The sequence below is a fragment of the Notothenia rossii genome (genome assembly GCF_949606895.1).
Source record: "Notothenia rossii genome assembly, chromosome: 6".
NCBI classification, from domain to species: Eukaryota; Metazoa; Chordata; class Actinopteri; order Perciformes; family Nototheniidae; genus Notothenia; species Notothenia rossii.
Window position 1 is genome coordinate 57,717,438 of NC_136909.1, and position 27,800 is coordinate 57,745,237.

A 27,800-nucleotide genomic window follows, 5' to 3' on the forward strand; every position below is an offset into this window, starting at 1 on the left:
GATTTCGCTTTATGGTTCATTCTCAAGCTCTCTGTCTCGTTCTTCTGAAGCACTCAGCACCCACCTGTGTGTGTGTGTGTGTGTGTGTGTGTGTGTGTGTGTGTGTGTGTGTGTGTGTGTGTGTGTGTGTGTGTGTGTGTGTGTGTGTGTGTGTGTGTGTGTGTGTGTGTGTGTGTGTGTGTGTGTGTGTGTGTGTGTGTGTGTGTGTGTGTGTGTGTGTGTGTGTGTGTGTGTGTGTGTGTGTGTGTGTGTGTGGTGTTAGGGCGCCTGTTTAAAAAGTCTTTAGTTCAACCAGACAAGTGTGATTTATTCTCCAGTCTGCAGATTCATGTGTGAGCGGGTAACAGTGATATGGAAACATGGTTCCCTCAGATAGGATCAGATGACAGTAGCAACAGAAGAGCGTCCACTCTGTGAATGAATCCTCACCGTGCCCTGAGGGGGGGGGGTCCTTCTGCCTTCATAAATCAGATGATGTGCGACTGCTCTGTGGGGATCTGTTAGAACATGAAATAAACGTACGGTGTGTGGTGCATCTCCATCATGAACGATTGATCAGGCGTCATAGAAGATCGCTAAAACAATAATATAACATCATTTTACTTTCTGTAAATCAGCTGGGTTATAGTCACGGCCATCCCTCACAATTCTATGAACTGAATGTATTTAGCAAATTGTAAACCTTTAATTTCTTCACATTCTCTAACTGGTGCCTATTTTAATGTTGGCCCCAGTATTCCCCCATACAATCTAAGTTATAAAACAGATTGGAATGAATGTATAAATATATGTATTAACCAGCGATATAATGCAAATGACAAATAAACGGAACACAGTGACTGCACTGGTTTAGGATTTTATTGAACTTAAACTAATTATTTTAAATGTTAATCAAAAATGTTTCCTAGGATACAAAAATATGGAAAAGAGTGCAGCCACTTCAGCCTGATTAATTTGAATGCCACGTGGTGCAGTGCTAAGTGACTTGTATTTGGAAAGTCCCCACCATAACCCAGCTAATTGTGCTTAATGAAGGCGGAGCATTGATTTCTGATCCATGAGTGTGTCATAAACATGACAGGTGAGGTAATGATTGTACTAACACACACTGCTGCTGACTCAGCATGTGTTACTGCTGCCTGTTCCATTCAACAGATACATCTCATCCTTTTCATCCCATAATGTTTGGTTTTGTGTGTCTGCAGCCTGAAAACGAAGAGAAGTCTGTAGTCTATGATAACATCGGGCCCAACGTCTGCATGGGGGACCACAAGGTAAGAGAGGGGCCTCTGGGGCCACATCTTCACTGTGATGTCATGATGTTATTATCTCTGTCGACTGAGTCTGTGAGTCTGCTCTCTGCTCACAACATCTAGTGGGAAACAACTGTTTGTATTTCATGTGTACATATGGATATTAAAGGGGAACGCAGACTTAATTTAGAATTCCAAAATGTTATTTTCATATTATATTTTCAAGTCAGAAGAAGGTCTCAAATGTATTACATTTCGAGTATAAAGAAAGAATGACATCAATAGGAGTTTGTGGACCCACAGAATATTTGAGTTTTCTATAGGAGATTATCTATGACTCACTTCCAAACTTTATATTGATGACATCACACATTTGATATTTAGCACTATAGTTTTTGATGTTAATTTTAAATGATCGGACAGGGACTATAGGAACAACATGTAATCAAATTGCAAATGTGCATGATTCCCCTTCAATGTGTTCCAACTATATGAGCAGGGATGCACATAACTTTCTCAGTGAGGTACTCAGATGAGTACCTGGAGTCAGTGTTTGGTACTCCAACTTCTGGCTCAACTCAAAGTTATTTGATGAGGTCCTCTGTATCGCGAACGTCAACGTAGCGCAGTTCTCCAGTGAAGGGGGGGAGACTCCCTCCGCAGCCGGTTGGCGTAGTTTTGGCACAATTCCGTTGTACAGACCGACAGCAGCCCTGTCTGTGCATACGGAGACCGACTCTGTTGTCCGGTGATCTAACCGGCTTCTGGAAAAGCTTCACAAGTACGTCGGTACGCAAATGCGCTTTGTGACACAAGTGACGGTATGCATTTCGGATTGTTGCCGCGCATGCGTACCTGCGTACCAGTTATGTGCACCCCTGTATATGAGGCTTTTATTGTTACTAACGGGGATAAGATGTATTTGACTTATTTTACACTTGCTTCCGCCTGCATTCATTTGAATTGCAACTTTCACATTCATGTGGGCTCATTTATCAACAAACAGTATTATTATTAATAGTTTAAGTTTCCAGTAGTGTAAAGGTTGTTGTAGAAAGAACATTTTCAAGCATAGTCCCACTGATCAACAATTACAAAAGAAGTGTACACATATATTCAGTCTGCATCAGAATGTCCCCCACCAGCAGTCAGAGCCGTATATAAATTTCAGATACGGCTTTAAGCATTGCTCACGCATTCCTGCAGGCCGGGAAGCTGCTCGTTCCCTCATTTCATATTTCTACTGAAATACATTCAGTGGTAACAGACACTAGAAATGTGGAATATATAACCTTAAATCCCTTACCAGGTTTAATTTAGGAAACTTCTTTCTAAAAGCAATACGATCAATAAATAAATAAATATTTAATTCTGCCATGAACTGAAATTTTCAGCCAACAGGAAACACCCTGCTGACTACACTCCCTACAGTTTCCTATGACAAGAGAAACTTTGAATATAATCCCCACTTTTATGATTTCTCAGATGAAATGGGAGTAAAAAAAGCATCATGCGCTTTACCATGGTTTCATGACATGATAGCAAACACACCTGTGTATGACGGGAAAAGGTTTAGTAATGTAAGTTAGCCACTTAACCACCTTTATTAAGACACATAAAGCTTCACAATTCACAAAGTGGGGTATTTACTGATGGGCGCATACAAATCTCATATTTTCCACAGATTTTTATTTCAGGCATCTAATCAAAAACCCATTAAAGAAAAAAACGTTGATGCTAGGTAACAGAATAAAAAAAATGCTGACTCATTCCTGGGTTTGAGGACTCATTCCTGCAGCACTTTTATAAAGAATAATTGAAATATGTTGAGCGCACAGAGAGGGGTTGACTGTATAGACAGAGTTTAACATGGGCGCTCCAGTCTGAGGGTGTCAGACAGACGGTCGTCCACTGAGAGAGAGGCGCCTTAAGTCAGGTCTTTCATCAAAAGTCAGTGTAACACAGACGATCGAGTGTGTGTGTGAGGTGACCTGAGCACTCTGACAGAACCCCCCCGCCACACACTACTGCTAAAATCCCAGAAGGCCATGTTTAAAAAATGTCCAATGTAGTTAGCACACGGGCCCAAAAATGCCCTGTGAGTTTAACCTGTGTGTCAGGGGGGGGGGGGGGTCCTCCTGTCCCACAGGGTCTAACTGCTCTGTCTCTGTCCCCCCACCAGCCTGTCTTCCTGTCCTTCCGAATAACAGCGGGGGCAGGTAAACCTAATGCAAATAAGCACAAGTGTTGTGTGGTGCAGTGATGTCGTGGTAAATATTAATTTTTCTTTACTATAATTCTTACCATTGTATGTTTGATTTGTCTGAGTTTTCATGACTTTGCACAAATGGTATTTGAAGGAGTTTTATTCCAGAATAAAACATCATCAGTGGAAAAATTATAGCTTAAAATGCTTGTCATTTTAAGAGATTTACTTACTGCATCTTGTGCTTAAATTTAAAAAGTGGGCATTTGTATTTGATTGAAACTCTATTTGGCATTTATGAATAAAAATGTGTGTTTTTCTCTCGACAGGGAAGTGTTGCCAAAGGGGGGAGAAGATATTCCGAGAAGCGCCTCTGTGAGAACACAAGAGAAACAAACAGGACACACACACACACACACACACACACACACACACACACACACACACACACACCAAAACACACCAAAACACACCAAAACACACCAAAACACACACACACTTTGCACAAGCGTACACTGAAGTTTTTCAGCAGTGCTGAGCAGTTGCAGTTGTCCTGACACCTCATCCATACACCCTGCCGTTTTCTCTCCATAAAACACTTGTTGAGATGTGGACGAGCACCGAGGGCTCCAGACAGACACACATCGCTGACCTCACTGTTGCCATGCAACCCCATTCCCCCCAAGAAGAAAAAAAAAGGACGGACGACTCTTTTCCATGCCGCAGCCTCGTTGCCAAAACTCTAATCTAAATCAGTCCTACTACTTACTTTTAGACACCGTACTTGCCATTTTTAGGTATGCCTCTGTATAGAGCTACTCACACACAGTATGTAAGGTGTTTTAAGTGCAATGCAAAAAACAGTTGTATATCTATATTGTTAGGTTTATTTGTACATTGGACAGTATAACATAGAGTTGTTGATGATTTTAGTGCCGTTCTCTTTCTGACCAAACTTTGCGGTCCCTTTGTTGGAACAGATAACCTTTCCGTTTATTTCAACAATTTATATATATATATAAATATATACATTTTTGTTTTTGAGTTGTTGTGTGCACAACACATTGCCATGCCTGACACATCAGTTGAGTCTCATTTTATATACTGTACTTTTTAAAGAGATAATTTATAATTCTTACCAAAATGTTTATGCTGAAGTGTGCAGAGAGTGACCTTTGAGTAGACTCTTCGTGATTGATCGCCTACCAGAATGTTTTAAGCAGTGCCATAGACCATGCAAGTATATAAGATATTGTTTCATATATAGATCTCACATTAGTTCGTTATTATTCTTACTCTAACTTATTTCTATAATATTATGGTTCTGAATGTGATATTTTAGATAGGCTTGGATATCCTTAAAACGTTTTTTTGTGTGTCATTTTTTTGTTTGTTACTGCATTTGGTGCCAAGTATCCTAATCCGAGATGAAGTGTGTAAGAGTTCTAGAATAAGTGGTAAAGGTGTTGATTATGTCATGTAAAAAAGAGAGAAACTCTAACGCGGGAAGAGCAGGGAGCTTTTTATTTGTTTCAGCCTTATTTGCAGATCATTGAGCATTAGGTTTCTTTTGTATCGATTTCATTTACTACACTACAGATTTCAGACTGTGATTTATTTTTCATCTAAATCACTGCAAGTGGAAATGATTTTGTGCCTGCCGCAGAATTTATGTTGTCTTGTGTGATTTTGGTTTGTAGGCCCTGCTTGTTTTTGTCCCTGTGGGTGTTCTGTAGGAGTAAGCCGCCGTTTCTCTTGACTACATCTTATAAAGCAGATAGAGATTTTATTATATAGCCCCCCCCCCCCCCCCCCCCTCCCCTCCCCCTCCGGACGGCCTGCTGTAGGTGATGCAGTTCTCAAGCAATAAAAAATACCTTTAGAGCTCACGGCTGTTTGTCTCATTCCCTCTCTCCTCTCCACAATAAGAGACCCTCGTGATAAAGGTCTTCATCAATTAGCCCCGCACGAGCTCATCAGTGTATTATCACTATATCACCAAGGCGGGGTGTAGACTAAGAACTGGAATATGGTCGTTTCTCTTCATGGGGGTGCACTATGACACCTTTAATTGGTTTAAAATATTCTTCGGGCAGCCAATAAGAAATATAAATAACGATCGAAAAAAGAGGAGTATAGTTCGAAATACCAACTTTATAGGCTATTTATATTTCTTATTGGCGTGGGTATGACAAAAGGAGCTCATATGCCGCTATGATCTTGGCATATAGTCTATATTTTTTTGTTACAGAAATAAATACAAATTATTGTCCGAAACTCGCGATGTTTAGGCCTTTTAACGGAAAATATAACTGACGGGAATATATTAAAAGTTAGCTGCAAGCGAGAGATGTTATCCAGTTTATGATGGTAATGGAATTTAGTTATGCAATTTAAATAAAAAATATACTTTCAATGCAGTTTAAAATCTGATATTAAACATATGCTACTGAAAAACAAGCGATTTAAAATGTTAACAATAACCTTCAGACAGGCTTTACAACCTTTAGCTATAAATATTAAGCTGTATATAATGTTAAGGTTACATAAAAGAACGTTTAAAAAATAAAATAATACGTCAATAAAGTCACTATATAGACATTATTTAGGAATATTAGCCAAAGGAACATTTAGGCTAAATATATCGTAATAATTATTTCTGGATAAATCCTTTTCTCCCTGCAGTGTGGCAGCAGCTGTTCACTTCTACACGATTTATAAATCCCTCCTCAGTGGGATCTAATTTTATGACTTCTGATTTCTGCTCCAAGGAGACTGCAGCAAGCTGCCCTTGATACAACCTGCAGGAGGAACACAGGTGTAGTACCTCCTGCCGGACAGGGGGGGCGTTCTGCTGTCATGAGCTCCAGATTAAATATAATAAACAATATAATCTCCTTCAGTGTATTAATAAAGACTGCTGGCTGTCCACAGGAAGCTAGAAGGGCCAAAATAGAAAATGAATTCCGAGTTGGGGAACATTTAAAAAATAAAATATCCGGTATTTCAAGAAAACACAGAGCTTTTGAGCTTTGATTTTTTTAAATGTTTCTTAGTGCTTGTACATAATAACGGACAAATATCTATCATTTGTTACAAAATATAATTTTTGAATAATTTCCAATTATTTAACATTTGAGAATGCTGTGATTATATTAATACATTAATATTTTATTATAATAATGCTAATAATTTGGTTGTAATACCAATATTATTATAATAACACCTAATGAAAGAAAAGTTGGACCTATAGATAATTTCCGTTTTTAAATTAATTTTGCGTTTTAGAAAATAACCCTGTTTAATGATAAACACGCTAACTGAATCAAACTAAAGGAGGTGCTTTGTGCCATCATGATCATCGTATTACTATTAATAATATCAATAATAATTAAAATAATAAAATAACATTTCCTTTTTCATAATCAAATCCGCTTCACACTTTAAATCAGCATGAAGCCCTAAAAGCACAATTGTTGCCAATAATAATGACATTCGATTATTAATAGTCGTGAATTTATCTTTAATTTATATTAAGCCCATACATTAAAACAAAACCCGTAATACAACATAAATGCTTGTTAAATAATTTATTCATTATACAAAGTGTTGTTTTTTTTCTTCCTATAACCTTCCCGGAAGCAATAATAATCTTTAATTCCAGCAGAAACGGTGGCCGGTGTTCTGCCGCTGAGTGAGGCCAGATGATGCAGTGTTCTGTTAGCTGTCCTTTACAGGTATTTACAGCAGCGGGTTACAGCGGTGTGCCGGTACCGAACGGACCATGGCCCGATACACTGCAGGAACACAAAGGAAGCAGCAGGTTTATCTGTAAACGCGTCCGGCTGCCACGTTTCCACTGGTTGAAACAACATAACTTATTCAGTAAAAAATATATACAATCTCATCTCATCTTTAGGCTGCAGCACAAATCATTCATTCGTGTCAAACCTGCGGCCTCGTGCCTTTAGGACAGTGGATACCCTGGTTAAACTGAGCTTTAGAAGCGTCACAGGCCCGTCTACACCTGCCATCTGAAACATGCGTCTGGGATCCGGATCACAGTGGGCTGCTAATAAATCTGTTAAAAGCGTACAGACACCTCTCAAAGCTACATTAACTTTTTCTTCAACCCAAATTGCATTAAGGCTGAATGATCTAAAAGTGTGGCTTTAGAATAATAAAAAAGCTGTCTTTTTCCTTCAGATGAAAATATAGTGAAGACCAATTAACAGGAACATCCACTCTCTCGCTGGAGGCTAAATGGATGGCCCTCTTGGCTGTAGAGGTGACAGAAGCTGCTAATCTTGGGTAGAGGTGGCGCGGGAAATAATGTAACAAGTGTCATGAATTACATAAAGAGGACCAGCTTGAGGCATAAAAGTCAACAAGTAATGAGCCAACAGTGATCCGGATTGTGTGTATATAATAGTTTCTTTACATTTACACCTGTGGTTAAAACTCCAGTTGAATGCGTAAAAATCTGATTTGCGTCGCCAAACATTTTCCAGTATTATTTTGTCCTTTCAGCTGAATCACCAGTCTTGTTGAGTTCGGACAGGAGTTTCCTCTCCGTGTTTACACTGTCGGTAAGTTTGGATGCAGCCAAAGCGTCTCTGGACATGTTTTGGTGAGCGCGTCTTTCGCGTGCAACAGCGTTTTTTACGCATTTTCTCGCTCTGTCTGAGCATGATGCGAGCCCATCAGGCGCATGTTCGAAGTGTCAGGTGGGATGGGGTTCAGAAAGACTTGTCTCTGTGGCCCCCTCCCCTACTGTGCCCCCCCAGCTGTGGGCATCACAAGGTGTCCGAGCTGTTGCTGCAGGGGCTGATCAGCGCCAGGTTGGTGGCCTTGTGCTTTTTCAACAGTCTCGTGATTTTCTCGTCGTCTGAGTTTGGGTCCAGCGGTTTGTTGTACTCGTCGTCGTCCTCGTTATCCGAGCTCTCCTTCATTTTCTCCGTCTCAGAGTCGTGCTTCTTCTTGGCCGTGGCCATTTCTGCCGCGTGTCTCTTCCGCCATTTGGTCCTTCTGTTCTGAAACCAAACCTGTAGAGGAGAGGCGAAACGATGCTCAACAGGTCCAATAACAAGACATCAGAAATCAAACTAATTAAAAGTGTAAGGTGTAAATAATCCTGTATGCATAACATAAATAACAAATAATACTAATAATAACAGCAACCTTATTTACAAATAGAAATAATATTAGGTTATAAATGTGTTCTATCACACACCGTTTATTATCGTGGCCTGTGCCAAATTCATAATTCTCAGATTGCAGGAAAGTGAAACCTTTTTCTATTTGAATAATGAATGAGCAGGCGTTTACCTTGACTTGACTCTCGGTCATCCCCAAAGAGTAGGCCAGCCGGGCTCTCTCCGGTCCGGCCAGGTATTTGGTCTGCTCGAAAGTTTTCTCCAGGGCAAATATCTGCTGCCCTGAGAAGGTCGGTCTGGAGTGTTTCTTCTTCCCGTCCTTGTCCAACATCATAGCTTGAGCTGCACAAATAAATACAAGGAAGTATGGTTACATACAGAGTGAGGGCTCAGACAGCTGTTTATATTGATAACGCATGTTGTTTTAAATGTGATGCTCCTCAAAGTCAACTCTAAATAACCCTAGAATGGTCATGTGTTTCTGAGCTAGCCTACATGGTGAGTGTACTGACAAATTATTTACCATGGTGCTTTTATAGTTTTAATTTTACAAGTTGAAATGTCCTGCCAAGAATCACATTATAATTGAGTGTCAATGCTATGGTGATATATGCCTAATAATAATACTACTAATAATATGTATTCCTTTTATACAGCTGTACAAATCTTTTAAATACATTTAGAGGGGCTATGAAATCTGTACAATGTAGTCTAGCTATTTTTGTTTGTGTGTGTTTGCTGGACAGTTACATCTTTAAATACAGGCTATTGTCACATAGAGAGAAGCACAGCTATACATATTTTACAACCGCACATCTGCTTTGGCTTTCCCTGAATTTATACAATTCAAAAACTGAAAGTGTTCTCACAGAGAGCCCCTCAGACAGGACTTACATGGACAATGGAGCCGCGGGTCCCTCCAGGGGTTGCCCTGCATCACCCCGGGCCAGAAGATGGGCGCCCTCCCCGGAAGCTCGGCCAGGGGCTTGGGGTACCGCGACATGGCGGGGCTGAAGTACATCCCCGCGGCTGCTGCGGCGGCGGCGGCGGTGCTGGCCAGGCCGTTTATCCGCGGGAACGCGGAGAGCAGCTGTCCGGCAGCGTTAATGGGTCTCCCCAGGATGTCGCTTATTCCGTGCGGGGTCCCCCCGGCAAATTGGGAGTTGAGGCAGGAGAACTGAGGCGCCTTGAAGCCCCCGGGGCTTTGCTGCAGCGCGTACGGGAACAGGGAGTTCTTCATCTCGGTCATGTTGTGCAGCGCCGCCAGCGGGGTGCTGCCCAGGACGAAAGCACTCTGCCGGTTAGCATCCATTTGCCCGACCGCTAACATTTGTGAACATGAACCACCAAATGTGTTTGGATGAAAACAGTAAATAAACAAAGCTAATGACAGTAAATGAAAGCGCAGAGGTTCAGGAGCCAGGCCACTGCACCGCCTTCTGTGAAAGTATCCTGGGTGAAGAAGAAGCAGACTCTGGAAATGTTGCAAAACTTAAAAAAGCTAACTTCTATTCTCTCTTGGGAAGGGAAGAGCTCGGTGAAAGTCCCGAAATGTCTCTCCGCGGTTTGTTATGGTCGGTTGTCAGCTGAGAGAAAGCTGCATGCGTCCGCCACAGGAGTCCTCGCGGAAGTCGGCCGGTCTGATGATATTTTTAGTGGTTGTGATGGGAACCATTAAAGGGTCGACTTGTCTTTCCATAAATTGACTCGCTCTGGCCTGGGAGTGAAGCGGGACCCTCTGATAATAGTGCAGCCACCTGCACGCGCGCTATTCCCATTGGACGGGGCTGAGTGAGACCGCGCTTTGATTGGAGGAGACAGAGGCTCCGCTGTTTATACATGCGGCTTCTTTGGACGGTTGATGCCTTGACGTGCTGTCGGAAATATTAGCTTCCAGTTAAACTGCATATGAACGACCAAACTCGGTGGTTTATAGGGACTGACTGGATTTATTTTTTTATAGATGATCCATGTTGCGGACAAATGACAGAGCAGCTACACATACGAAATAGTTATTATCCGGAAGCACATGCTTTATAATCTTTTTGCTTATTTAAAGTTGTTCACCTTTAAAAAAAAAAAAGAAGCTGTTTTGTAATTCGACAGTTTATGTTCAAAAAGGTCATGCCTGATGTAGGCCTAGCTGAATTTTTTTTCGACTATTCTAGAAGAAAATAGAAATACATTAATGTAAAAATTAACTAGGCTATTAATATAAATAGGCTAGAACTAATTTGATCCTTGAGTGAAACTCATGGTGAAACTACAACTGTAACGTTGTCCAAAGCGTTTTGAATCGTCGGAGGAGACCGTGAACGCACCAGCAGCCACACTCTATTAAGATCTTTAGCGGTGCCGTTAATGATGCGCCTCGCACCGCGGAAATCATTGTTTCCCATATGACAAAGAATATGCATTTACATTATAAACTGTTACCGCAGACAGTGTGAGTATATTAAAGTAGAAGCGGCATCTGGCGGGCGCGAGGACGGACCCCCAATGTCTAAGACTAAAGTTAATTATTTTAAAAAAGAGGTCAGGGGAAAAATATCATTCAAATTGATTTTTCTTTTGCAGAATTGTAAAATGTATTTTTGTTGATATGTTTGATATGATATGCGGTAAGAGGTTTCAAACAATCATCGCGTTTTATATTTTTTTGTTTCCCGCCGCACACCATTCCGTGATGGACCCTGGTACTTTGGAGATTGGGATCGGGATTAACTGAGTTATTCCAACCCGTGTTGTAATCTGCTTTCGTAAAATATTACGGTCTCACTCACTTTATACCCCATGTTGAACATCGCCATTATTTCATGTCATTTCATGTTTTTCCTGAACGAAGTGAGGAAAAAACAGCAGTCAGATAAAAGAAGAGTGGATCATTATAAAGTATAACATCTTGTAAAGGACAGCCGTGTTTTATAACAGAGATAATCAGTGTGTGTGAGGCTCAGTCATCACTGGGAGTGCTATAATATTTTATGGAGATGCAGAAGGTAGTAAGAGTGAAATATGGCCTGTGTTAGCATCTGAAAGGCTTCAGCAAATGCACCTTGCTCACCGGGGAAATATTGTGGGTTTTAAAAGGTTTTCAACGCGAGGTGATTCACAATTCTGACAGTATTTCTTCAAGGGATGCAGTACACACGTTTTCTAATTCTGCAAATGGCCCTCTATTTCTAATTCATATCCGTGCATTGCCCCTGATCATGGGCTATACATTGGTTGTATTACCTTGTTTTAAAGTCTTTCTAAAATAATCATAGGAGAAGCTTTTGAAAAAAATGCACCCTTGTCATTTCGTTTCAGATCTGACATCCCTTCGTTTGAGTAAATGTGAGTGAGTTAAAGCAGCTGCGGCTGACCCATGTGAGATCAATGAGGGAACGATTGGCACTTTCTGCGGCTCCTCTGCAGCCAAACAGCCCGTTATCGCCAGACCATAATCGAGATTTAACATAATGATTCCAATTTATGTCTCCTAAATTCACAAGCAATTTAAAGTTTAAACTCTTAAACTCAGATCCGTTAGAGGAACAGACCGTGGCGCGCACTAGACGAATAGAGAGACAAAAATAATCTTGATGGATAATTATTGGAAGAAAATGTTAAACCCATAAAGATCATTTATTTATTCGATTGACTGACACTGCATTATTTATAATTCAAATCAAAAATAAATGGCAATATAGGCCTATTGGTGAAATCATATCAACAACAACCAAAATAATGCTTAACGAATAACGACAAAAACAACAAAACAAAGAACACTACATGCGCCTTTGCAATATATTCTAGAATATATAAAGAAAAAATATTATTTTTTTATTTCTTTATTTGCTTTTTAAGAAATTATTTGGTTACATGGCATACAAAATGAACGCTAGATACTTAAAATAGCCTAACTAATAACAATCGACAAATAATGAAAAGAGAAGAGACACATTAATTCGATTTGTAATAGTAAATTAAAAGTGAACCTGTTGTTCAGAGCAGGCCAGAGGACTATGATCTGATTTATGCTTTTCATTGTGACTTTAATAACGTCTTGTTGGCCTGCTGATGGCCGTTACACACCGCAGCTCTTTGTCCTGCTATGGAAGGGAAATAGGTTAATAAACAGCGTAGAGATAATCTTATCTGTGTGTAACCTCCACACGAAGGGGAATTGACAGAGCAGTGACAGGGGAGATAAGCAGATGTTTGGACAAAAAGACGCTTGTTGCAGGCAGTGGATGTGAAGAGTCACCACTCACATCCCATGAGCCCGTCTGGCCTTTAAACAACCATCACAACCGTCACACATTCAAAATATGCACTTACATACTCACTAAATAACAGGACATGTAAAAAATAAAAAGAGCAATACAATGGTATTATTATTTTTACTTAATTAGAATTTCACACCTTGACCCTAAAACATATATTAATTTTGTTGTGTCAGATTTACAATCTTTAACTTTAAAAACACAATTAAAGTGAAGTGAGAGGTTTAAAAACTGCTTTTAACATGTGATTGTATTTTAAATAGTGAGTGCACTGGGACTCTGAATGAAGCCCGGATAATGTGGGCAGCAGCGCCCTCTGATGGGACGCACCGGAACTTTAAAAGGCCTTTTCTTCTTTTGTTTAATGCATTACGGGAAATGATATGGAATCAGGGCATACATAAATACACATTAGTAAAATAGAAAAAAAGAGAAAAAACTGATAACTAATAACAATAACAGGATATAGCAATTACATAACGGATAAATCAAAGTAATACAGTCATTGTCACGTGTTACCACAGGGTCTTCATGTTTTGTGTTCTATAACTCACCCTTTTTTCACATCTGTTGTCAAAGATATGAACTTAATTTTTTACTTAATTCAGTTATCCTTCCATTCCATGTAATTGACCACATTGGTCCATTCTGAATTTAAGTGATGGACCAATGTGTCATTATCTTTTAACCTGATAATTGTAATTTGTATAAAAATTGCTTTATAGTAGGCCTACAGATTGCTCAGTCTTCCCTCAAAAAACAAGAACGCTCATCATCAAACTTTAGTAAATACTCTCTTATAATTTCATATACTGTAAAAACATTTTTGGTCAGGAACTGTGAGAGTCTTTTATTCTCCTGGTAACGTTTTATATATCAAAGCGTTTGCACTTCAGTCCAAAAAAACATGCTGATTTATTTAAATGGGGTATTTTTTAATTCCAAACAATTCTCAGGTGAATAGAATTAAGAAAACTGATGAACAGGCAATGACACCTAAGACACATTTCAATTTTTTTCTGAACGGTTTTTTTGCAATTAGGACATTATATAAAGATAGCTTTGATGACTGATATGAAGTACTTTTTTTTATTTTAAAAGCACCTAAATGTGAAATTTGGATTTCCATTCCAGGCATGGGGAGTAACGGATTACGTTGTCAGACTACAGAAAAACAGTAATTTAAAGTTATATAAAAAAAGTTGTAATCAGATTACTGTTACTTCTCCCCATGGTTTTCACTTTCTTTGGTTAATTTGTTCTGTTTTTAATTCAGTAGGTGAATTTATAGGTGTGTGTGTGTGTGTGTGTGTGTGTGTGTGTGTGTGTGTGTGTGTGTGTGTGTGTGTGTGTGTGTGTGTGTGTGTGTGTGTGTGTGTGTGTGTGTGTGTGGGTGTGTGGGGGTGTGTGTGTGTGTGTGTGTGTGTGTGTGTGTGTGTGTGTGTGTTAGACTGTGAGCAGCTTAACTGTGTGTATTAAAGTAAAAAGAGAATTTTCTTTGCTGCACAAAGATGTATACACACAATGTTAATGTCAAGTATTTAAAAATGATTGATTCAAATCAAAGCGTCTGTGTTGGTTCCTCATATCACACGGGCCTGCAGGTAATCAGGAATACAAATGTCATTCATCAAATGTATCAGAAAAACCGTTCTCATATTCTCAGTCCAACATATCCCTCTCTCTCACGCCCTCCTGAGGCAGGACACGTGCATTGAAATTGTAGAAGATGAGACATAATTAGTCAAATAAATACAAATGTTAAATAAGAGATGTCATTGTGAGACAATTCATTTTAATTTAACAACGTTTTTGGTATGCAATATTTAAATGTGCTAATTAAGCATGATCTTATATACTTTGGGTTTATTTCTAGGACATGATGTGTAAAAGAGCTCGGTCCAGAGGCAATATTTACAAATCACTGCTCCATTTATCAGAAAAGACTGTCAAAATTAATTTTGGCCAATCCCTGTTTTTCCAGGAATAAATTGATTTAAGGTGTTTCTTCTAGTGGCAGGGGAAAAGGTTTAAGGCATGCTGTTTATCATGAAGTGAAATGAACTATAATACATGTATATTATCCTCGCAACTGCAGTTGTTATTGTCCACTGTTATGTACGGTTTGAGGGTGTGGGTCAGGGCGCATTCACACCTAATAGTCCGCTCTCTGGTGCGCACCAGACCACAGTTTGTTACATTGTTTCATTTTTCAGAAGGTTGGGTTTGCGTTCACACCAGGTTCACACGGGCAAAACTCAAACGGACATGTGCTCGGAAATGCTGTTCAACCATTGGTCAGACATTAAGGGGGTAAAAATGCAAATCCCGGCAATTTCTAGCGGAGCCTCCGCCATGGAGCATCGGCACTTTCGGCAGGTTATTCTCATGCTGCTGTTAATCTGGAGATCAACAGACACTAGCGGCCCGCGCATATGATTATATAATCAGACAACGTCCGTTAAAAAACAGCGGAGAAGTCACGGGCAGAAACCCTCTTTTTTACGCAGCGGTCCAGACATAGACATCAGACGGCGACACATATTCAGTTGCCAGTTACTTTGGCATTAGGGTAGGGATATCTATATGAAGGTAGATATGGTGCAAAATGCGAGAGCGTGTAAAACCTGATGTGAGCACTTGCAGAAAAAAAATCTGAGCTTGTGTGCATACATTTACACTTGTATAAAACGTCCACGTAACTGTGAACCAAATTTGAAGTCACAGAAGAAAAAAAAGAGTTTTGTAGCTTGTAGAAAAAAAATGAATTTAGTGATGAAATGTTCACTTGCAGAAAAATACATATTTTGAAAATATATTTTCCATTACAACTGCAACTTGGTTATTAAAACCTCTCAAATCAGTCATTACAACTTGACGAATCTGCTCTGTGGCAGTATAAATCGACGAATCTGCGGTCTTGACTTTTGCTACACTTCTTGCGATAAATGTGTCGCAAAAGTAATTTTCACCTATAGATCACCTGTAGATGTGGGGGGAGGGAGGGGGTTGGAGTGAAGGGGCGGAGCTATCAGAACGACGAGGCTTGACTGCGGGGCTAACGGTTGTGTCGCTACCAGTCCGCTGACATGGCGAGTCAATCAACGGTACGTTTTGCCCATTACTTGCCCAGTATTACTTTGAATATTATTATTGTGATTGAGGATTAAATCCGCTTTGAAGACCACCGTTTTATATTGTGCAGTTTAGCGGCAAAATAACGTCAGTTAGCCAGCTAACGCTAGCTTTGTTGAGTTTATGCTAGCTAAACAAGTAGTGGTTGTAGTCTACAGCAGTAATTCATATATAGCTTACTGCTTTGGCACTAACGGTGGTGTTTTTAAAGCCCTTTTAAATTATCCATGCTATTTTCTATTTAGCTAACGTCGAAGTAGTGTATGTGAAATCAACCTCACAATAAGATGTGTGTATATTACAATTATTAATGTCATATTTCAAGATGATTACTTAGATATTACAATATGGTTGGTTGAGCTGGAGTTCATTATTGAGCTTACTCGTTAACGTCAGTCATATCTGAAGAACAAACCCAAACCTTGTTTTTATTAATTGCATTACCAAATGGATATCAAATAAACAGTAAGCATTGGTAACACAACTTCCAAAGTTACAGTAAAATAAAAAGGACCCTGACTCGGACAATACACAATCCAACATGTTCAAAAGAAGATAATCAATTATATTGTTTGTACACATGGTATTTTACATATATATATATATATATATATATATATATCTGTTTGTTTAAGGTGTCCAGGTGATGCAGACAGGCTGGACCAAAGAGTGAGAGACAGAACTGGACTCCTCACAGCAGCGGTGCCGGATTCATTTCAGAAGTGGGGGGGCCAAAAAGTGTGTGTGTGTGTATGTGAAAGAAATGCTAAATCTACAGTGGTAATCAGTCCGCCAGTGCCTCCGCCAGGGCGGAGTGGTAATCACTCCGCCTCTCTGGCTACAGGAGGTAATGCAATTCATGAAACTTATTTAAAGAAATTCAAGAAATTGACATAAATTATTTATTCAACCGATGAACAATAGTTGTAATACAGTTACGAAAAGGACGAAGAGCCACTCGAACTGGCCTGGTTGGGGCGTAATATTAACTGTATAATAAAATAGGTCTTCCAATGAAACTATTGGTTAATAACACCTAACACAAGCTGTGATGTCATGTAATCAAAATCACATGACTCAAATGTCCAATCACAGGTGAGGGTGGAGGCGGAGCACCCTTCAAACAAATGTCCGACATTAGGCTAAAGCTAAAGAACATTTCCACGTGGCTAAATCTACACAATCTTCCTAGATTTTGCCGAAGTAAACCTCCCTTCGCTCACTGGCAAAGCAGAAGCTCCGGAGCACTTTTTTGAGGTCCAGGCCGTCGGTCAAATCTTTGTGGATGTGGAGGAAGAGAAGGTGATTTAAGCGGCGCTCGGACATTGTTGAACGGAGGAACGTCTTCAACCGATGGAGGCTGGAGAAGCTCCGCTCAGCTGTTGCATTTGACATTGGCACAGTCAAATACAGCCGTAGAAGTTTATCCACTTCACTGAAGAGGGATTGCGTGCCTCGTCCCTGTGCCGCCAGCATGTCGGTGATTGTGGACACCTTTGTCACCTGCATGATGGGTCTTTCAGCGGCGGAACTACTGTTGTGTGCCTGCAAAACTGCTGGAAACAGTGACAACTGGGTGGACAGCCGTTCCATGTCAATATCACCTGTGTACATGTCGACCAGATTTTGGGGGATGTTGATGCTGCCGAAACCAGGGGGACTGTTTACTGCTGTGAGGAGTACCTGCTCCATACTCATCAGCAGCTGCAGAGTGGGTTGGTTAAACCTGCGAGTCAGCTCAGAAGTGAGCAGGTCAACTACCTCAAAAAACTGGCTCCTGAAGTAGTCCTCTGGATTTTCCCACTGATGAGACGCATCCCCATCATCATAACGGCGTGGAGCGCGCCGCCTTGGAGGAAGAGCCGGGGCCTGGACCAGGTCGCTCATGTTCGTTCTTTGGGCCTCTTCAAAGATGCTGTGGAATGCCTCTGTGGACCTCAGGTTTGTGTAGTGTGTCTGGAGCATCTGCACTGCTGACTTAACTGTCTCTGCTGAGAGGTCTTTGGACTGGAGCACCCGAGCCACCTCTTCCGCAGAAGAAAACAGTGTAAGACACACTTTCAATCCGAAGAACACACTAAATTGAGTCATCAATGCCTGCAGCCCTGGTGCCTTCTTGCTTGCTTCTGTGTTCCCCCCCATTCGGATTATTTCATCCAACGTGTCGTAGACGGCTTCATAATTCGCAAGCAGGGATTTTATTGCACTGCCTCTGGCTGTCCAGCGAGTGGGGCAGAGCGGTGTGAGGCCACTGACAGTAGGAGAGGCAGCAGCTGCAGCATCCCTAATGGTATTAAAGATGGCAAGTCGTTTTGGTGAGTTGTTGATGACCTCATGTATGTCGTGAACTAAACTGAAGGCACCACGTACCATGTTGCACTTTGAAGCAGCTTCCTGGAGTATGAGGTTTAAGCTGTGATTAGTGCAATGCATTGAGATTGCTTTGGGATTGATGTCTTTAAAACGTTTGGCCACACCTGACATTTGTCCCTGTAGAACAGATGCGCCATCGTAGGTTTGCCCTCTCATGTCGCCAATGTCCAGGCCGCATCTCAGTAACATGTCCTTAATAGTAAGCGTTATTGATAATGCGTCAGTCTTAGGACAGTCATACATTCCTATGAAGTCTTCATGGACAACATAATCAGCTGATACCCATCGTACAGTCAGAGACAATTGTTCATGCCCGGAGCAATCGCGAGTTTCATCCACAATAACTGCATAATGTTCTGCATTGTTTTTAATTTCTGTTAATAAAGTGGTGAGAGATTCCCGATACATTTGGTTTATGAGTTCATTGATTGTCTCGTGTGATGCATATTTCCCGGTGAGCATGAAGCTTCTCAGAGTGGGGTTTTTATCAGCTACGAGTTCTACTAGCCTTTTGAAATTGCTCTCCTTATCCTCATGCCCCCTGATTGCTAGGCCCTGTCGGGTTAGAAACTGCAGACAGCGCAGCTGCTCCATCATCCCATCTCTTCTTTTTTCCTGCTCAATACGCTCCTGTTGGACAAGCTGGATGTTGACTGGTGTTTGACTGAAGAAAGCACACTTTTTTTGAACACACTCTCTGTGAACATTGGACTTTTCGTGGCTATCCAGGAGGCTTGGGCACTTTTTCCAGTTATTACATCCGGTATTTACAAAACTGTCATCTCCACATTTTGAGAAAGTTACCAGCCGTTTGACAGCAGCAAATCTGCAAATTTCACAGAAGGCCCGTTTAGTGGTTTTACAAAGAATTAGCCACTCTCGGTTTTTGTACCATTCTGCATTAAAGTACCTTTCTCTTTGTCCAAACGATCTAGCGGTCTCCTTTTTATCAACAATGAGCTGTGCAGCTTTACCCGTCTCGATGTCGCGACAACAAGCCTCCACGCAGTCGGAACCAGCCTGTTTCGGTTCAACGAGCCCTGCGGTTTTGACAGTCTCTGCGGCCGCAGAGCTGCTGCTTTTGGGTTTATCTGGCTGCGCTGGTTCTATAGTTGAAGGTCCAGGCTCCGGAGTTGTGGTGGATGTCAGGGATGTGACATTGAAGTGGTTGAATTTAAGTTTAGTTTGACTGTATTTCATTTTCTTATGCGCTGGTTCTTCTGACATGTTTGCGAGCTAAGTTTATCTTTCTAGGTTAACGGCTGCCACACACAGAACAACGTAACAAATAAACAAATCTCAGCTTTTTTATTGGTTGTAATGTAGGCTACTTGATACATTTGAATGGTGTGACAAAGTCCTCTTTGATTGGATTAAAATGTACATATTCTTCCTGTTATGTTTGCCTGCTTTATTTTACCTAGTGCAATATTTGAACTGCTCGCATTGACCCAAAGACACATTTTGAGTTGTATACACTGTTGGAAAGAGGAGATTCCTAGCTTTCTAATGATATCAGGATTGTTGTTGTACTCCAAATATTAAGCAAAATGTCACATTATATAATGATTGCCACCGAGTCATAATTTTGAGAAAAAGACGTTCAAAGTTTCCTGTTCTCTGGAATCCATCGATCTGATTGATTATTAGCGGGGCAAATGACCAGAGTAGCTATGGAGGGAAAATATTTTCGTTTGGATTACTTGTCTGGGGTAAACTTGCAAGTGTGTCTGTGTTAAACACACAGACGAGAAACACCGGCTGTTGTTATGCCCTGTGACGTTAAATTACTCCGTTCTCCTCTTGTAATTATGCCGTTACAAGCTTTCAAAGTTGTATTTATCATCTGGATTTGCCGAAACAAGTTTAATATTCTGAAAGCCAAGACTTTGTTTATTTGAAATCAGATGAAACTGTCACGGACCCTGCCGTGTTATCTAGATTACTATACGGTTTACATGAATAATTTCAGTGAGAGGGAGGGGGAGGGGAGCTGCTGCTGCTGCTGCGCTGAGGGGGAGCCGAGTGAGAGCGAGGTGCCTGTCTTCTTCCCTTTACAAGCTTCAAAACTGTATTTATCGTTTGTTTTTGGAAATAAAAGTTTCATATTCTGAAAGCCAAGACTTTGCTTATTTAAAATCAAACAAAAAACTCGAACCCCGGAAAAATATTTTTTTACACAAATACACGTATATTTTTGAATTGATCCATAAAAGTGGGGGGGCCAATGGCCCCTTGGCCCCCCTGCTTCCGGCGCCCCTGCCTCACAGCAGTGAACTTCAGCACAGGTACAAAGTAGGGTTGGGCGGTATGACGGTATTACGGTATACCAGGGTATTTCGAAATCCCGTCGGTATGATTTTCAATACCGTGACGTCACAGACTGTGCGCCAAATCACAGATGCGTTTCATTCTATTACACTGACACGGAGTTTTGACAGGGACGATATTGGTTGTAATGCACAGCACGCGCCAGCAGAGGGCAGGGGAGGGCAGTCCTTCTTTCCCGCTCTCAGAGCTCAGCACACGCAGAGTTGGTTGTCTACACAAAGGAGGACGCAATCGATACGGGGGAAAACCCGCTTCAGTGGTGGAAAGTAAATGAGACACGTTTACCGTTGCTGTCCATGGTGGCCTGCAAATACCTCTGCATATGTGCGTCAAGTGCAGCGTCTGAGCGTATTTTCAGCACCGCAGGGAACACGGTGACACCACAACGCGCACAAATAATGCCAGACAAAGTTAATAAGCTTGTCTTTTTAGCAAAGAACCTAGATTGAGGTCCGCGAGATAGATGCGTCTAATGTGAAATTGATTTGCCTTTTCATATTCGGCTACAAACCATATGCCTGCTTGTAGGCTTACATTTTTTGTTGAAGTTATTCAGCCTTTTTATCAGGCGGCGGCCGACGGGCCAAGTTAAGCTGTCCTTATAGCCTAAATTATTTCCAGTTGTAGCCTAGTTTATTCCCCTTATTTTCATTCTCCGTTGAGAACATTTATGCCATTGATTTATTGTTTTCATATTAGGCTACAAACCGCCCTATTTATAGGCTAAGGGGATTTCATTTTTAATTAGGGCCTAAGTTTAAGTTATTCAGCCTTTTTATTTGTATAATTAGGCGGGCCCTATTTTTCTATCTTGCTTGTTCAGCCAAAAGTGCCATTTGTACTATTTTGCCCTTATTTATAGGCAAGTAATTTTCATTCTCCGTTGAGAACATTTGAACATGTGTGTGCATGTGTGTAAATAAAGTTATCTGAAACATATAGAAGTTGCAACTGTGTTTTATTGATCGAATAATTTGACACATTTATTACAACGGGAAAAAAAAAAAATGAAACGAATTTATTACAACAGGGATGATTTAAGACCTATATTATGTACACTGTGCATTAGCCTACCATATACGATATGGCATATCCAATATCTTTTTTTTGTATTCTTTATGTATGATGATATATTGTTAACTTAGCTCACAATGGAAACAACGTCGGACATCTACAAACGCGTCCTGTATCCGATCTCAAAATGTGCCATTTGCACAATGTGTCATGTATGCCTATGCAGCCCTTGTTTTGCACTTGCGCGCACGTCGCGGCACTTTGCGAGCGTCTACCGGCTCGGGCTGCATTTTACACCGAACATATAATATACCGTTCGAAACATCTATTTGCCGCCGTTCGAACGCCACCTCACTCAAGTGGACCCAAGTCATACCGTCATATACCGTATACCACGGTATGATGTCAGCAAGGTATGACGGTATGAACAAAATGATACCGCCCAAGCCTAGTACAAATACTATTTTTTCATACTGTACAAAGAATCAAGAAAGATATTGGTTTACATAAATGAAGTATTGACTTTAATACACTGATATACATTCCATTAAACAATACTAGATCACCTACACATCAGTGAAGTTGAGGGTTTTTTCCATGCAAAAAGTTACATTTAGATGTTAACAAGCAATGTGATTTTGTCAGCTTTCTAATTTAATGTATTGAAGGCAAAGATATTTAACACATAGGGAGAACTGCTACTATTTATCTCTCAATATTGTCTGTAAAAACGTGGTAAAAGTTATTCTTTCAGTGAGACAACAGAGCAAGCTTCTACAGTTTTGTAACAGTTAAATATTATTTTGATAATAAAATATATTTCAATGTTGATGAATTTCATACTGTTCATTCATAATCTGATTACAATTACAAAATAATTATATCTACAGCCCCTAAACACAAAAACACACCGCTTTCATAAATAACACACTTGTTCTGCAATAATATTGTAACGTTCACAGATGGAGTCGGAAACTGGCTGCAAGTTATTAGGCTTTAATAACTCTTATTAGCTTAGAGGAATACAGGTACAGGTACAGGTACAGCTTGGGGTTTCCACCTTACACACTCTATAACTCCCACACACACACCTATATATACCAGTGTCTACGTCACAACCTCCCTACCCTCCCCCGTCCTCTCCCCCAACCACAGGCCCGTACCTAGACCAGCCTCCTGTGCAGCTCTGTGATTGGCTAAGAGACGGGGGATGCCTGAGTGGCACCCTCAGCCTCCTATATCTTTGTAGTCTATCAGCACCATCATTTGTTTGTGACGCTGCCTGCACCTCAGAGAAGGGGTGGTTATAGTCAGGCTTATAAAGTGTGGCGAAAAACATAGTCAGATGGGATGCATCTATTTCCACATCTACACTCCATCAGCTGATTATTTCTATTTGCCTCACTTTATGAGCTTCACAACACTTGTGCCATGTACCGCATAGTTTGCAACGTCACAAATAAATGGGGCCAATCTTCAGTCAGATGTGAATGTGTAATCTATTTTCAGTAAGAATAATGGACAAAAGGAGTGCAAATGCAAATACAATTTATTGAAATGTGAACCAAAAGTTAATCAAAAATGTTTTAAATAAAAAGCACATATGGACAGAAGGTGTAAAGCAGGGGTCGGCAACCCCTGGCACGCGTGCCAGCATTGGCACGCGGCACCGTAACCAGTGGCACACTAGGAATAAGTGGAATAAGTGTGCAATAATATTTAAATTGTATTTTCGGATCCTGAACGAGACCGCTGCCAGAGCGCGTCTACCTGCAGAAGGAAGCCATGCACGCAACGCAGCCCCGCTGACTTTCTGCCGCTTTCCTCCCTGGTGCAGTGCTGATCGTTTCACCACAGAGGAAAGCACTTCACTAATTGCAGTACCCATAAGGAGCTGTACAAATGCCGCAGTTTTTGCATGGCTGTGTCTTTAGTTGAAAGCCCAGTGGCGATCTGCTCATCGAAATAATATGCTACAAAGGGGCGGACTGGCCATCTGTGTGTTGAACTTTCCTGTCGGCTCCCAGACCGTAGTCGAGGAGGGTAGCAGCAACAAGCTTCAGGTTCAATTTCACAAAATACATCACAGACCTCTGTTTTTCTGTTGCCTCGTTTCACTTCCAGAAACATACACACGTGCACAAGCCACACCCCTCTCTCTCTCTCTCTCTTAAAGGGACAGCGATCTCATCTCACTCTGCATGACCCTAATATCATAACGTGTGTTCTGGAGAATCACAGAACGGACGATTGTCCTTATTATTATGCAGTTTAAACCAATTATTTAAATGTGGTAAATGTGTATGTTTCGTTGACAGGTCCACACACTGCTTCCCCGCAGCGAGGCTCCCCCCGCCCTCCGGCTGATAGTTCCCGAGCGTCAAGCTCCTCAACCCCCCCCCCCCCCCGTTTTCACCTCTCCAAACCAACAGACAGGACGTCCATCACACAGAGGTTTCTCCCTGAAGCATAGACGTCGGAACTAGGGGTGCGGCAGCACCCCCTCCCGTCAGCCTCAGGAATCACAGGATTAGCCTACGTTAAAAAAATAAAAATAAAGATTCTGAATTTAAACTCAATTTGTCTGACTTACATGTATTTCTTAATACAGATCTTTTGATGTGATATGCACCCTGCCTGGCTCAATACAGCAGCCTGGCTGGCATGGCATAGCTGTTGCTATGCAGACTGCATCTGACAGCTCACTGTGACGTTGGCCTATGTGTAAACAAAAAAAAAAAAAAGTAGCGGGAATTTTTTTTATGTTTGCTGTGTTCGCGGCTCTCATTTGTTTTTAGCATATGCATAGGCTACATGATTTGAGTTCAACTACGCCAGCTAGAACTAGCCTATGTCTCAAAAACGAATTTCAGATTTTTTTACAAATCCGCCCGACCCAGCTAAACGTCCGAGAGAGACACCTAGAGGCTGTGTGCCAGCAACCCGACAGCAGCAGCAGGCAGCCGAAGGGCCCGGCGGCCCTCGGCCTCGTCCTCCCTCCCCAGCGCCACCACCAGCACCCGGTGCTAGCCAAGAAGAGGCAATATCATGCAAACCACCACAGGATTACAATTTTCCTGCCAAGAAGTTGGGTGAGAACTTCACTCGTTCCTGCAAGGCCGCCTGGTTCAGAGAGTGGCCGTGGCTGGAATACATCGCGGTCAGTGATGGCATTGTGTGTGGTGTGTGCAGGTCAGCTGTCAAGCGCAAGTTGGTCGGGTCAGAACAAGCTGACAGTCCGTTTTTGAAAGATACGGGCTTTTCAAACTGGAGAAAAGCAAAGGAGAAAATCAGAGACCACGAGAAAACACGCATTCATTTAGATGCGACTCAAAGATTGGCTGCATTGAAAACTACGCCAATTAATGCGCTTTTGTCTGAGGCTGCTGCTAAAGAACAAATAACAGCCCGGAAAATGCTGGAGCTCGTTTTCAGCAGCGTGAGATTCCTGGGGCGCCAGGGACTCCCTCTGAGAGGAGCTGCAAATCGGGATGGGGTGTTGTGGCAGCTAGTGGTCGAGAGGGTACGCGCTGATCCTGACCTGCAAAACTGGATGAAGAGGAGGGACAATTGGATGTCGGGCAGCATCCAGAATGAAGTTCTGGAGCTGTTTGCCCATGACATCCAGAGGAAAATCGGAGCCAAAGCATCCGAAAGTCCTTTTTTCGGCTTAACTGCTGATGGGACCACCGACGTCAGTGGAAAAGAACAGTTCTCATGCAGTATACAATTTGCAGATGACAATCTTGAAGTCCAGAATTTCTTTCTGGGCTTTTACAACGCTCCAGACACAACCGCCGAGATGCTTTTTCTGTGCATTAAAGATGTCCTTGTTCGGCTAAATCTGCCGCTGGAGAAGCTGAAAGGCTACTGTTTTGATGGAGCCAGCAACATGTCAGGGAGGTTCAAGGGAGTGCAGGCAAGATTAAAGGAAACATGTCCTGACTCCTTGTTTGTCCACTGCGCAATTCACTCTCTGGATTTAGTGTTGCAAGAAGTGGCAAAAGAAGTGCGCCTTGTTGCCGATACACTGAACTTTGTTCGGGAAGTCACAGTTGTGATTAATGATTCAGCAAAGAGAAAAACGTTATACCAGTCTCTTTTTGGATGTGGAGAAGTGATCAACCAGCTTGCCCTGTGCCCAACTCGGTGGTGCGTCAGAGTTGTGGCACTGTCACGGTTGCTGGCATGCTATGGGGAGATGCTGCAGACATTTAGGACCTTGGAGAGTGACAGGATTGTCAAGGGGGAGACGCGTGCCAAAGTGGCAGGATTGCTCAAAAAGGGCACCACTACGCGCACAGTCTTTGGTTTGTTTGCCTGCGTTACCATGTTTACGCCATGTGAATCCGTGGCTCGGTCACTGCAAGGCACCAAAGTCACAGCCCTTGGATCAATGGAAGCTGCCAAACTTCTTTGCCAGCGACTGAACACACTCAGACAAGATGACACCTTCGCTGACCTTGTGGCCAAGACCAAACAATACACAGAGCGCTACAACTTGAAGCCTCCTCATCCAGTGCGCACCAGCAAGACCCCAGCGCGTTTTCGCCATACAGCGGAGGAGGAGGAACGGGAGTTGGAGAACGAGGGTAAATAAATAGGCCTAAATAAATAAATAAATAATGCCAACAGTATTTTAAAATTAATCATAAAGCTCATCGGTCTGTAATGTTGAAAGAATGCAACAAATACCCACACAGAGCGTGCTCTCCAGCATTTGTGGACAGATTTGATCTATCCATAGAAAACGATATCATAGTTCATAATAATGTACTACATCCATGTACGCTTATTTGCGAAATTAGCCTGCAATTAATAATTCATTACAACGGTATCAACTGACTAAATAACGTATAGGCCTACTTTCATAACAAACCATATTCAGAATTTGAATTTAAATTGAAAATGTAAGGTTGACCCACCCAGCTTAAATAGGCAGCCCATATGGAAACTATTTGTTGGTTGTTGTTTAACTGTTATATTTAACTATTAAAGAATATCCAAGCCTGTGGAAGAGGGAATTGTTTGAGGCCCTGGACTTGGTGCGCACAGAGGTGGAGCGGCGCTTTGACCAGGAAGGACTCCGCGTAGCTGCAGGGCGAGAGCAGGCAGTTCTACAGGCGGCCCAAGGGAAACGAGTGGATGTGGGTTCCCTGGAACTGACTTCCTTTTCAAGAGAGCAGCTAAGCCTTGAGCTGGACATCCTGAGCGACGTGTGTAGGGGGCGAGAAGTGAAAACCATTCAGGATGTATTGGCCATTCTGCACACCTTGCAGCCCCAATCCCGCTCCATGCTGTCGGAAGCGGAGAGGCTCATAAAGCTCTGTCTGGCTCTGCCCATTTCTGTCGCGGCATCCGAGCGCTCGTTCTCGGCGTTGCGCAGGTTGAAAACGTGGCTGCGCAATACTATTAAGCAGGAGAGACTCACTCATTTGGCCATTATGAATGCGCATAGCGACCTTCTCGATGAATGCGATGTCTCGACCCTGCTTAAAGAATTTATCAGCAGAACAACGGAGAGAAGGTCTACTTTTGGAACAGTTTAAAAGCCCTTACGAGCGCAAAGTAAACCGTTATTTTTCTGAATGTTCCATTAGGCCTATGTTCGTAAAGGCTGTATTATTCTGTTGATTTTCTGAATGCTGTAGGCCTATGTTATCGCCTATTAGGCTACAGTATGTTCCTTAATAAAGGCTTGATTAATTCATTAATTCATTTTGTTTCATACATTTTCGTAACAATTAAGATGCTGCGTGTGTTTATGTAGCCTATATCTGTTATGTATAGGCCTAGGCTATTAGGCCTACGTGTCGAGTTCGTTAATCATTGATAGTGTGAGTTTCCCCCCCGACCCTCCCAGCAAAAATCCCGCACCCCCCCCCCCAGAAAATAGTTCCGACGTCCCTGCCCTGAAGTCTCTGCAGCTCTATAGAGAGGCGAAGTCCCGCCCATCTACTTCAGACCCATGGGACCCCGGAAGCGGAAAATTATACATTGACGTCAATGGAGAGAGAAAAGTCATCTTTCGATCCCGTTTGAATTGTGCCACGAATGACAC

At 41.8% G+C, this 27,800-nt stretch overlaps 3 protein-coding genes across 4 annotated transcripts in view; 2 read left to right on the forward strand and 1 right to left on the reverse strand.

Moving 5' to 3' along the window:
* The window catches only part of inpp5a (inositol polyphosphate-5-phosphatase A), a 215,933-nt gene extending 211,713 nt beyond the window's left edge, over positions 1-4,220 (forward strand). The window contains exons 14-16 of one of the 2 annotated variants that reach the window (XM_079690298.1): positions 1,206-1,274; positions 3,436-3,523; positions 3,789-4,220. In XM_079690298.1, coding sequence (XP_079546424.1) covers positions 1,206-1,274; positions 3,436-3,516 — 150 coding nt within the window. In that variant the 3' untranslated portion in view covers positions 3,517-3,523; positions 3,789-4,220. The remainder of the gene's footprint in view (positions 1-1,205; positions 1,275-3,435; positions 3,524-3,788) is intronic. The other variant, XM_079690297.1, reaches the window with a different exon arrangement.
* A 2,814-nt stretch (positions 4,221-7,034) lies between these two features.
* Positions 7,035-10,413, reverse strand: nkx6.2 (NK6 homeobox 2). Its single transcript, XM_079689145.1, has 3 exons — positions 9,510-10,413; positions 8,788-8,957; positions 7,035-8,504 (listed from the first exon to the last, which is right to left on the reverse strand). The coding sequence occupies exons 1-3, from the start codon at positions 9,943-9,945 to the stop codon at positions 8,256-8,258; spliced, it is 855 nt and encodes a 284-aa protein (XP_079545271.1). The 5' UTR covers positions 9,946-10,413; the 3' UTR covers positions 7,035-8,255.
* Positions 10,414-25,154: 14,741 nt separating this feature from the next.
* LOC307044622 (zinc finger MYM-type protein 1-like) lies at positions 25,155-27,288 on the forward strand (the record flags this gene model as incomplete). Its single annotated transcript, XM_079689933.1, has 2 exons — positions 25,155-26,331; positions 26,738-27,288. 2 exons carry the CDS (start codon positions 25,155-25,157, stop codon positions 27,286-27,288), a joined length of 1,728 nt encoding a protein of 575 aa, XP_079546059.1.
* Positions 27,289-27,800: the final 512 nt, after the last annotated feature.

Bases quoted from the DNA above. Each gene is read 5' to 3' on its own strand.
- nkx6.2 (XM_079689145.1), bottom strand. From the start codon at position 9,945: ATGTTAGCGGTCGGGCAAATGGATGCTAACCGGCAGAGTGCTTTCGTC. The intron at 8,958-9,509 runs GTAAGTCCTGTC...TTATTTGTGCAG, and splicing joins CCCGCGGCTCCATTGTCCAT to CTCAAGCTATGATGTTGGAC. The intron at 8,505-8,787 runs GTAAACGCCTGC...TCTCCTCTACAG, and splicing joins TGACCGAGAGTCAAGTCAAG to GTTTGGTTTCAGAACAGAAG.